Source organism: Pollachius pollachius (assembly GCF_949987615.1).
Source record: "Pollachius pollachius genome assembly, chromosome: 13".
NCBI classification, from domain to species: domain Eukaryota; kingdom Metazoa; phylum Chordata; class Actinopteri; order Gadiformes; family Gadidae; genus Pollachius; species Pollachius pollachius.
Genome location: NC_136946.1, coordinates 4,054,823 through 4,066,060, shown reverse-complemented (window position 1 = coordinate 4,066,060; position 11,238 = coordinate 4,054,823). Strand labels below are relative to the sequence as shown.

The 11,238-nt window shown below is 50.9% G+C and overlaps 2 protein-coding genes across 2 annotated transcripts; one reads left to right on the top strand and one right to left on the bottom strand.

Annotated features, from left to right (window-relative positions):
• Window positions 1-112: 112 nt before the first annotated feature.
• Window positions 113-4,226, top strand: nelfe (negative elongation factor complex member E). The gene is made up of 11 exons (XM_079749113.1): window positions 113-245; window positions 504-586; window positions 688-757; window positions 1,277-1,422; window positions 1,526-1,600; window positions 1,948-1,988; window positions 2,118-2,362; window positions 2,616-2,760; window positions 3,226-3,280; window positions 3,395-3,497; window positions 3,921-4,226. Exons 2-11 carry the CDS (start codon window positions 512-514, stop codon window positions 3,992-3,994), a joined length of 1,029 nt encoding a protein of 342 aa, XP_079605239.1. The 5' UTR covers window positions 113-245; window positions 504-511; the 3' UTR covers window positions 3,995-4,226.
• Window positions 4,227-4,730: 504 nt separating this feature from the next.
• On the bottom strand, window positions 4,731-11,082 carry LOC307084832 (uncharacterized protein; the record flags this gene model as incomplete). The annotated part of the gene is made up of 7 exons (XM_079749333.1): window positions 10,932-11,082; window positions 9,837-10,045; window positions 8,055-8,252; window positions 7,430-7,618; window positions 6,796-6,877; window positions 5,713-6,666; window positions 4,731-4,738 (listed from the first exon to the last, which is right to left on the bottom strand). The coding sequence occupies exons 2-7, from the start codon at window positions 10,038-10,040 to the stop codon at window positions 4,731-4,733; spliced, it is 1,635 nt and encodes a 544-aa protein (XP_079605459.1). The 5' UTR covers window positions 10,041-10,045; window positions 10,932-11,082.
• Between the last annotated feature and the right edge of the window lie 156 nt (window positions 11,083-11,238).

The window sequence follows — 11,238 nt, the reverse complement described above, 5'->3', positions numbered from 1 at the left end:
GGCAAGTTTGACAAGCGGAAGTTTTTGTTTTTGTTGACGGAAAAAAAAAAGTTCTACAGGTGAAACACCGGTTACGGTTGTAAAATAGGAATATACTTTTTAGAAGATATTTCATAGATTAATTATTAATTATCCCAAGCTGAAAAGTAGCAAAAGACGTTCCTCACCCTCCGTCATCTCTCCGCGTCATTGTTGTGGTCGCACACCGACGGCGTCGTCGCTCCGAAAGCTGTGTTCCAGTCAGTGTATGTTCCCGTTGTTTCCACATTTAACGCATATTATCTATATCTATATATATATTCTGCTGCTATCAGTCGCCCCTGTTTCCCTTGCAAAAAGGAGACGTGTTTCTCTGTCTTTGGGGAAGTTTTGTGTGGATCAACAGCTAGCCTCTTAGCCACGGAGTCAATGTTGACGCTGTTCGGATGCTGGTTTAAATTTTTTAATTCAGACAGTCCCAGAACCATTCTACCTGAGTTTATCTATTTTAAACACGGTTGCAGGTGGCATCATGGTGACCCTGCCAAGCTCCCTGACGGACGAAGAGGAGTCTCTGCAGAAGAAATATGCCAAACTCAAGAAGAAGGTAAACGATGTTGTCCCAGTTTGAAGTTTAGCACTTTCGCGTTCTTAAACGTATGAACGAACGTAACCACCTCAGGACGACATGTGTGTGGTTTCCCCCAGAAAAAGGCTCTCCTCGCCTTGAAGAAGCAGAGCTCCACCAGCCAAACCAACCAGGGTGGGCTCAAACGCAGTAAGTTGGCTTTTGTGTTGCTTGCACGGAGAAGTGGTTAAAGTTGTTTCTTAAAAATCACGGTGACCCCTCTATGGGTGTAAAGGCTGTAGACGTTCATTTGCTAAGTTTGCACCTGCAGAATCCGGTTTCTGTGTTTTTGATATACAGAATGCTCTTGGGTTTAGTTAACTCCATTTGTGAACCAACACTCAAAACAAAGTAGATGTTTACCTACTTTCTGGGTTAGGATTTGCTTTCAGAAGATGTGATGTTTTTTTTTATCAAGACCCAGTTAATAGCAAAGCCTCGACTCTAGTAAAATTAGTTAAAATAACAGCGTATAGTGCCAGTGTGTGCACCGATTGCTTTCAGAAGATGTGATGTTTTTTCGTCTTACCCCACTGTTTGGTTTTATGTCCTGTCTCCAATGGGATGGCTGTGGAACCTACTGTAGTATTTAACACAGAGTATTGGGGTACAGCCAATATATCGGGTGTGTGCTCCTACTCATCCCACTGCGGCTTGTTCCGCTCACAGCGCTGTCTGACCAGCCGGTGGTCGACACGGCGACGGCGACGGAGCAGGCCAAGATGCTGATCAAGTCGGGCGCCATCAGCGCCATCAAGTCTGAGAACAAGAACTCGGGGTTCAAGCGCTCGCGAACCCTGGAAATCAAACTCAAGGTGACTAACCGGCTGACCAGCTGCCTTTTGAACTGCACAGACACAGTGTGGGCCTGTAATGGATGTTGACTGAGGTGTGCCGTGTGTCTCTCCCCCCCCACAGGACCCAGAGAAAGGCCCCATCCCTGCCTTCCTTCCATTCCAGAGGAGCGTCTCCACAGACGAGGAGCTCGCCGATGTAAACACACATTCTGCTCTGTTGATTTGATTCTTATAGTCTTTACTTTACGAACCGCAACCGTCCTGTTTCAAGTTCAGCTGGGTTTACTCGCCATAGCTTTGTCAGCGCCCTGGAATTATTGTTCTCATCCAAAATGAGAACAATAATTCAAAGCGCACAATGAAATGACATGTTCTCTATTTGTCTGTGGGTGGTCGTGTTGGCATCACATCAGAAGTACAGGGCCGTAATCAGCAGTGAGTCTTAAAAAGAGACTAATATGTTAAATAAGAGGAAAACGTAGATAGATACACAATCATTATTTTTTGTTGTTGATGTCATCTCCTTGTCCCCGCCCTCTCCAGTCGAGCAGAAGAGGAGGCCCCAGAAAACCCTTGTATGAAAGGTAACGTCCAATCCGCTCCCAGAGATGGTCTGATGATGTCATGATCTGTGTGTGTGTGTGTGTGTGTGTCTGTGTGTGTGTGTCTGTGGTCTGACGTAAAAACCAACCCCTTCCTGTGATGTCACGCAGCTTCGTCACCCCCCGGGACGAGGAGGAGGTGGGCGGTGGCGGGGGGGACCGGGAGAGGGAGAGAGAGGCGGACCGCGGCCCCGACCGGGAGAGAGAGCGAGGGGGAGACCGGGAGAGAGACCGCGAGAGAGACCGCGAGAGGGAGAGAGACCGAGATCACGGAGGCGGCGGGGAGCGCGACCCGGACCGGGAGAGAGATCGGAGTCGAGACAGGGGAGACCGCGTGCGGGACGGGCCCTTCCGACGTAAGACAGACGTTTGTATTTGTCGGCCTCTCGTCTGCTTCCATCCGTCGTCGCTTCATCCCTTGTTGTTATTGATTGTTAGTGCTTTGCACTTAGTCCTATGAACATCCGTACTGTACCGGCAGCGGTTGTTGCTATTGTTGTTTCTCCTTGTTCTGACAAGTGTAGTTATTATAAGTCCCTTTGGATAAAAGCGTCTGCTAAATGCCCTGAATGTAAAAGTGAATGTCTTGTTGGCGCTCCGACCCGCCAGGTTCGGACTCGTACCCAGAGCGGCGCGGGGCTCGTAAGGGCAACACGGTGTACGTGTACGGCTCAGGCCTGGTGGAGGACAGCCTGCGCTCCGCCTTCACCCAGCACGGCACCATCATCGACGTCTCCATGGACAACCCCCGCAGGTACGCACAACGCCGCGTGTCACGCGGCTTTCTGGATCAATGATCTACTTGTGATCAAACAAGAATAATAATGATTTCAGGTCTACTGCTCAGATTTTGCTATTTGTTTTCATCGCTTCTTTGTATGTTCAAATATAATCGAATGTGAAGCAAAAAAAAAGTGAAATGCCCCGTTAACCTAGATATGAGCTGGTCTGCAATCAGATTTGTGCTCATTCTTCTAAAGTCTGATTCGTGAGACTTGGACCCTGGTTTTGTTCAAGGACAGGGCTGACAGCCCCTACTGCGAACACCTTCAGTTCAGTTTAATTATTGAGCAGGTGGCCAATACATTAGTTATATGTTATTGGTGTCCTCTCTTCCTACTTGGACACGCACATTTCTAGGATTAACAGCAAGGTACTTGTTATCTGCAGATGTCGTGACTGATATTTTTGTTTTTTTTTCCGGCGTTGCTCTCTCCAGCTGTGCCTTCATCACCTTTGAAAAGATCGAGTCTGCCGACCAGGCCGTGGCTGAGGTTCGTACCAACTCTCAGCAGAACTTCGTGACATTTGGGGTAACGCTGACGTCTGGTCTTGAACCAGTTACCACGGCGACCACTAACCAGGTGTCCCGTTTGTTTGTGTGCCAGCTGAACGGCAGCACCGTAGGGGACGTCCACATCAAGGTCAGCATTGCCAAGAAGCAGCCCATGTTGGACGCCGCCACCGGGAAATCGGTCTGGGCCTCTCTGGGTAAACCTCTCTCCACCACTCTCTCTCTCTCTTCACCACAATTAGTGATGGTCTCTCCCTCTCACTATCCCTTTTAGTGATGGTCCATTTCTCTTTATATCTCCCTCTTTTAGTGGTCGTCTCCCATTTGCCCCAATTTTTTCCGCCAACTGAACTCTCTCAGGACAGGCTCTATATCTACCTTTCAGTGATAGTCTTTCTTTCCCTCCCTTTTAGGGAGTGGCCAGCTTTTCTTTCTGCTAACTCTCTCCCTCTCTATGGACAGTCTATGTCTCTCTATGCTAACTCCTCTCTCTCTCTCTCTCTCCATTGATAGTCTGTCTCTCTCTCTCAGCTGTGTGCTAACTCCTCTCACTCTCTCCATTGATAGTCTATGTCTCTCTCTCTCTCTGCTGTGTGCTAACTCCTCTCTCCTCCCCCCAGCGGTGCAGAACAGTGCTAAAGGCTCGTACCGGGACAAGAGAAACCAGGTGGTGTACAGCGAGGACTTCCTTTAAGTTTTTAACCCTTCAACTCAACCGTTCGTTTTCTGTTCCCCTTTTTGGACACGGACGCTGTTTGTTACACGCAGTGGCAGCACCGGCGACTCCTCTCTAAGTGTGGTTCGTCGTCTTGAGGAATGTGCACATGATACATTTAGCTCATATTTGTTATTGTCTGTCTAGGATTAGCTGGCTCCCGAAGAGAGATCTAGTTTGGTTTTGTTTGAGCTCAATAAAATCTGCTCTTTCAAAAAGCCTCCCTTGCATCCTTTCAACACACTGTAGGTAACGTCTGATAACATAGATGGAGAGCATGGTGGCTGGCTGGTCTTAACAACCAAAGGAAGAAACAAAGCTCCAAAGAATCTCCTCACTCGTACCTCCTCGTTAATGACCTGTGTGGGGTGTGTGTGGATAATGTGTAGCGACAACTCACACCCTGGGGGGAGATCTCCTGCCTGGCATCATGTGAGCCTTCCTGCGTCATTATATGCAACCTAGGTGGCGTGAAGGTACACAGTTAAAACCTGTATCTGAACTCCCTGAATTCAAGCTATATCACTAAATAGTTAATATAACGCACACAAATCTCTTGATTGTTCCTTAATAAACGAAGGTCGATTTGTGGGTTGAATGATCTCCTAATCCTCAATCCTGTGCTTGTTACTTAACCTGACTTCATACTTCAGAGTTTATCATTGAGATGTACTGACAGAAGTGTCGCAAGTTTTTTTACTTTAAAACATTTCATTTACAAAACTTTTCACACAAATGTAGGAAACCAATTCCGCACACCAAGGGAACACTCCAAACATCTAGTTTAATCTCGAGGCTAGCTTCCAACACTAGTAGGGCGAATAGAGTACCTTTTCAGTTCAACACGACATTGTAGATTTAGTTGACATACAGTAGATAGGTCTCTGATGGAAAGACATGTCCGGGCTTACCCCAGTAAAAAGGGGATTTCTTTTTCCCCCCATTTGTCCAACTTACAAAAAAAAGAAAGAAAAATCACAGAATGATGTGATTGGATATTATTTAGCCTATCACAGTCCGACTCTGTGCTCGCCGGTGGCTGTGAGATATCTGCCATTTATTTTAAGAAGATAAGAAATGGTATCGCCTTCATAAAATGTGCTCTCGCATTTTGGACACATTCTCGGTCACAGTGTGGTATCGTCTTATATTATATTAAAATCTAAAACTATCAAGACGCAGTTAATACAAAGCAGCCTTGACTCTAGTTAAATGAGTTAAAATAACAGCGTTTAGTGCCAGTGTGTACACCGATATGGCGATCAATATATTGTGTCTTTTACACTGTCTGCACAGCCGTGATTCATGGAGGAAATAAGAAACGGTGCTTTGGAAGGCTAACCGGTGACGTCCTTTCAAACCGGATCACAAAGCCGCTTGGCTCAAAAACCCCTTCACTTCAGTGAGAGCCAGACCCAGATCCAAGACCCCTGATCCCATATGGACCCCCACTCCCGGACCCATCCCCCCTCCTCCCGCACGATAACATCAGTTTCCACGACAACGACGGCTCCTGGATCATCACTTCCTGCTCCCCCTCCTACCCCTCCTCCTCCACATAAGTCCAAGACCCAACCCGGCCTGCTTCCCCCAGGGTAAACTCTGTTCCTACGACAATGACGGCTCCTGGATCATCAGTTCCTGCTCCTCCTCTCTGATCGGCTTCACCTCCATCCCCAACCCTCCTACCCCCCCACCGACGACACCACCACCACCTCCTCCTCCTCCTCCTCCTCCCTCCTCGCGGGCGCGCTCCTCCTGCTCGTGGAGGGAGTTCTGCCCCGTGGTCTTGCCGTGCTGCTCCTTCAGGTGGCGCCGCAGCGCCGGCTTGTGGGCGAAGCGGGCGTGGCAGTAGGCGCAGCGGTGCGGCCGCTCGCCGCTGTGCAGGTTCATGTGGTCGATGAGCGTCGACTTCTGCGTGAACGTCTTGTAGCACAGCGGGCACTGGTGGCTCTTCCCGGAGCCGCCGCGGTGCACCGCCATGTGCCGCGTGAGGCTGGACGCGCTCTGGAAGTGCTTGCCGCAGCACGGGCACGCGTACAGCAGGTGGGTGGCGCGCACGTGCGCCGCCAGGGCGTGCGGCGAGGGGAAGGTCACGCCGCAGTGGTCGCAGATCACCGGCCCCGCCCCCACGCTGGAGGTGGAGCCCACCACCGCCACCGACTCGTCGCCGCCGCCGCCGCCGCCGCCCTCGCCGCGCTCCGCGCCCTCGCCCAGCAGGAAGCGGTGGTGCATGTCGCTGGCGGCCGCCATGGCGGCCGCGTCGTCGGCGTGCGCCTCGCCGCCACCGCCAAAGTCCATCGGGGGCAGGTCGACGCCCAGGTAGCCCGCCGCCGCGCTCATGGCGTCCGCCCGGCTGTAGTCCACGCCGTACGGCCCCCCGCCCATCATCCCCCCCGCCCCGCCGCCGCTGCCGGGGTACCACATGTCCGGGTGGGGGCCGGCCGGACCCAGGGGCCGTCGCTCCTGGGCCCCCGCCCACTTCCTCTTCTTGAAGCCCCGCCCCCGGGCGCGGCCGGCCCGGGGCTCGGAGTAGCGTCGGCGGAAGACGCGCGCCGCCGCCATGGAGAGGCTGTCGCGCAGGAAGCCGCCCATCTCCAGCTCCTCCTGCTCCAATGGGTTCACCCCGAACCCTCCTCCTCCTCCTCCTCCTCCTCCTTCTCCTCCTCCCAGCTCCCCGTCCATGTGGGAGTAGGGGTCCCCGTGGGAGGCTTCAGAGGGGCCTCCTCTGTCGTCCTGGGGGTCCCGGCGGCCCTCCGCCCCCCCCTGCTCCTCCTCCTCCTCCTCCTCCTCCTCGTCGGGGGGGTACACGTTGAAGAGCTCGTACTCCCGCCGCGCCTCCTCCTCGTCCGAGGCGTTCACCTGCGGGAGGAGAGAAGGAGAACCCAGGGGCCGATCGGAAAGGCAGAGTTACCGAATTGCCGTCGTGCGGACCTCATTGACGCTTTATCCACGTTCCCGATTCAAAACTAAAAGGCGACGGGTTAAGACGTAGCGAGCCGTCTGCCGCGCTGACCGAGAGTTTCACGTCACCTAGGAGCAAGAGCTATGTTTAGTAAAATGGCTTATTTGCATGTTTTGAGCTATTCTTCTGCAGAGTCGTGACGTCAGAAGTAGTGACATCATGCGCGGGAAACTAGAGCTAGAAGCCTGCAGAGCAGCGGAGCTGTTTGACCCCTATTCAGAGTTCGCGCCTTTGTTTGCGTTGTTCCCTTTTGACTAGTAAAAAGTCGAACTGATTCAAAAGACGTGTCATGTTCGGAGCCAAGCTCGTTGCTTCCATAGGTTTACCGAATGGAACAAAGAAAATGGGGGGGACGAAGCTACACCAGATGAAGGTAACCTACGGCAACCGCCTCTGTGGGATACACAGGGAACCCCAGGGGTATAAACCAACAGCATCCCTCCCTCTACCTTAATGCACGACTCGTCCAGCAGGGGGCTGTTGCCATGGTGATCGCCGGCTCCTCCCGGCCCTTCGCCGTGTTCGTCCTGAGAACCCCCATGAGGGCTGGCCGCCTGCGAGGGCGAGGCGTGGTCAGCAGGGGGCGACATGGAGGTGCCACTCACTATGACGGGCATGGAGAGACCCTCTGTCTTGATCTGTGACCAGAGGAGAAGGAGAGGCGTCACACATTAGACCCTGACCACTAAACACACTATCCTATTACAATCTGACGCACCGTAATGTGTCATATTGTAAATCCAATTGTATGTAATCCATCCCAACCTAACCTAGCATAATTGCATGTAATTCAATCTAATCTGATCAATTTCATTGCATTTCAATCTATGCATCTATCCATCTAATTTATGCCAACATGATAATCGAACATAATCTGATTTCATTTCATCTGATTACATCTTATTTTAAGATTATATCAGATGAACAAAGCATAAACAAAGTGTATATAATCTGATCTCATCGGTTAACTCTAACGCTTCACGCATCAAGTTAACACCGACACAACCCCGCCCCCCTGCCCGTCAAACGCGCCGGCCACCAATGGGAGCGCAGGATCCCCGACCGCCGACCCACCTTGGGCTGGGGGGCGGGGCTGTGGTGCAGCATGTACTTCTTGAGCGCGCCGCGGCAGCGCTCCACGATGTGCTCCATCTGCAGGTAGCTGGCGGCCGTCAGGTAGTTGACGATCTCCTCAGGGCCGAACTGGAGGACCCCCGTGTAGCAGGAGAGCAGCAGGTTACAGACCACCGAGGAGCTGTGAAGCAGGGACACCTGGGGGGGGGGGAGCAGGGGGTCTGGTGGTTAGAGGAGGGCTGCTCTGGGGGATCCTATATCTAAGAGGCGCAGGCACAGCGAATTCACGGTGTTGTCTGGCAGGAATCAGTGAATTCACAGTGTTGTCTGGCAGGAATCAGTGAATCACAGTGTTGTCTGGCAGGAATCAGTGAATTCACAGTGTTGTCTGGCAGGAATCAGTGAATCACAGTGTTGCCTGGCAGGAATCAGTGAATTCACAGTGTTGTCTGGCAGGAATCAGTGAATTCACGGTGTTGTCTGGCAGGAATCAGTGAATTCACGGTGTTGTCTGGCAGGAATCAGTGAATCACAGTGTTGTCTGGCAGGAATCAGTGAATTCACAGTGTTGTCTGGCAGGAATCAGTGAATTCATAAGTGTTGTCTGGCAGGAATCAGTGAATTCAAAGTGTTGCCTGGCAGGAATCAGTGAATTCACAGTGTTGTCTGGCAGGAATCAGTGAATTCATAAGTGTTGTCTGGCAGGAATCAGTGAATTCAGAAGTGTTGTCTGGCAGGCACCAGCGAATTCACAGAGTTGTCTGGCAGGGATCAGCGAATTCAGGGTGTTGTCTGGCGGGAATCAGTGGAGTGGATGTAGCCTTCAGAAAGGTTTTTTGATAGGTGAAATTCTAGGCGAGCGGTATACATGGTGTAGATTTAAAACCATTACACACTCTTTTTATTGTTTACTTTTGCTGGTCGAGTTTGTATTTGACAAGTAAGTGCTTAGAGATCATTGTGATGATAGACATTTCATGATGTAGCGGAGACTGTGGCTATGAAACCGCGACCCTTCCTGTCGGAATCTGCTCGATATACAAACCCTGTGGTGAGACTTCAGAAACTAACATTTGATTGAGATAAGATTGACATTGACCTGTGTATTAAACGACAGAAGTTCAACAGGCCTCAGTAAGAAATCTGTTTACCGTTGTATATGAGACCACCAGTTGTTAGTTGTGTCGATTTGTGTTCCTAATATAACCTCCAAACATGTGACTCCAGGTTGTGTGATACCTTCTAGTTCCTGAATTGAAGTCGTCCCTCAAACAAATGTCCTAGTGACTATCTTTGTTCCAGCAGGTGAAGTCTCTTGTTGCGTGGTTCTATTTACTGAGCATACAGAGAGGTGGACATTAGCCCTGTGAGACCAACCTGAGATTCAGCCAACTCCCATTCTTTTATACCTAATGGGTCTCAAAACTCCTCTGACGATCATGCTCTATTAAATCATCTACTCAACACTCGTCCCGACGGTCAGATTTAATCTTTTATTGACAGTCTCTACTGTGGCAGGAATTCAAGTTAACGTTCGGCTTCATCTTTCACAATAAAAGCGTAAAAATTGAAGTCATTGCCGAACTTCTCCAAAAGATTTTATAAACACCTATAGGCCTCATTCACCGAAACCTGACCCCCATCTGCTCCTCAACGACATTCACTTCCTGTTAATCACTTCAGACAAAAGCGTCTCTGAGACGACTCCACAGTTCACAGATTAACCTCGGTAATCAGGGGAACGTGGGGGGGGGGGTGTCTGTATTGGGCGCGGCAACCTACCTGTAGTTTGGAGGCGGGGCTTAGCAGGAACTGGTCACGGAGGAACGGCGAGCAGGCCGCCAGCACCACCTTGTGGCCCCGGAACGTCTGGTTGTCGCTGGCGACGATGGTGACGTCGCAGAAGTGCTGGCGGGAGCGCAGAGCGTTCATGTGCTTCAGCGTGGCGTCCCCGTGGCCCGGCAGCCGGAAGCACAGCGCCTCCATCTTGTCTGCACACGGGGGGGGCACACAGTGGGTGAATCCCCGTTTTACCGTCACCAGGTATGATGCTGATGCTGATGCCGTTTCAAAATCGACCCATTAGTTATGGGGGGGGGCACACAGTGGGTGAATCCCCGTTCTACCGTCACCAGGTATGATGCTGATGCCGTTTCAAAATCGACCCATTAGTTACGTCACAAGTGGGAGCGTCCCACACGAGCGAATGATGGATGGATCAACCCATAATGCATCTGGGGGGCGGTGGGGGGGAGAGAGACAGTCCAAAGGGTAGCCTGGTGGGTTAATGTCAATAGTAATGGGTTGGTTTTGAAATGGCTTGTAATGGCCATCAAACCCGGTAGTAAATTTGGTGACCCTTAATAGAATATACATACACATATAGCATATACGCACACAACCAAATTATAGACCTGACCATCTATTAAAAATCAAACACAACCTTCAAAGCAGGCGCGGACTGTGAGGACCTAAAACGATCGGGTCTGTTTTGACAAATATACAACACCACATACTGCCATACTGTGGCTATATAATCACTAGTATACACCGGTAACAAGCGTTTCTTATTGTTGCGCTCAGTATCGACAACGAAGGACAACACTTGATCATAACGCCGTAACTTTTTATTGACGGTGCGACCCATTTATATCCACACACGTGTCGTCGAACGACACTGAACCCTGCTGATCAGGAGACAGACGACTGATCATTAATCAACGCCCCGGATCAATGATTTGAACTCCTCGGGGCCTACCGGGTTGAATGTAATGCGGGCTAACTTGAGCTCTACATCTGCTTGATGTCTAGTGTATGAGGAGCAGACTCGGTTCAGCAGAGATCGGTCCGGATCACAACAACTTCACCGATACTCACGGGCGCGTCTCTCCTCCAGCGCGGATCTGATTGGTTGGAGTCGTCTTTAAAAAAGAAAAAAGGTGGAGATTTCGAGACGGATTGTGTGGTAAAGTTACCTAATTGTGTTGACAAGCCCGTGTCACACCGTCGACCACATCTCCCGTGTGTGTTTATTTTGGACCCCGGATTGAAGCCACTTCCTCTAAACGGTTTTCCTCGGTCATTCACGTGTAAAACTGACCTGGGGTCAAATCTCGTAAGCAGGCATCGCGATGTCTCCACGGTGGGCCGGAACTTGACAACAGTTCCTGGGTCAGTTGGTCCA

Bases quoted from the DNA above. Each gene is read 5' to 3' on its own strand.
- nelfe (XM_079749113.1), top strand. From the start codon at position 512: ATGGTGACCCTGCCAAGCTCCCTGACGGACGAAGAGGAGTCTCTGCAG. The intron at 1,423-1,525 runs GTGACTAACCGG...CCCCCCCCACAG, and splicing joins CCCTGGAAATCAAACTCAAG to GACCCAGAGAAAGGCCCCAT. The intron at 3,281-3,394 runs GTTCGTACCAAC...TTTGTGTGCCAG, and splicing joins CCGACCAGGCCGTGGCTGAG to CTGAACGGCAGCACCGTAGG.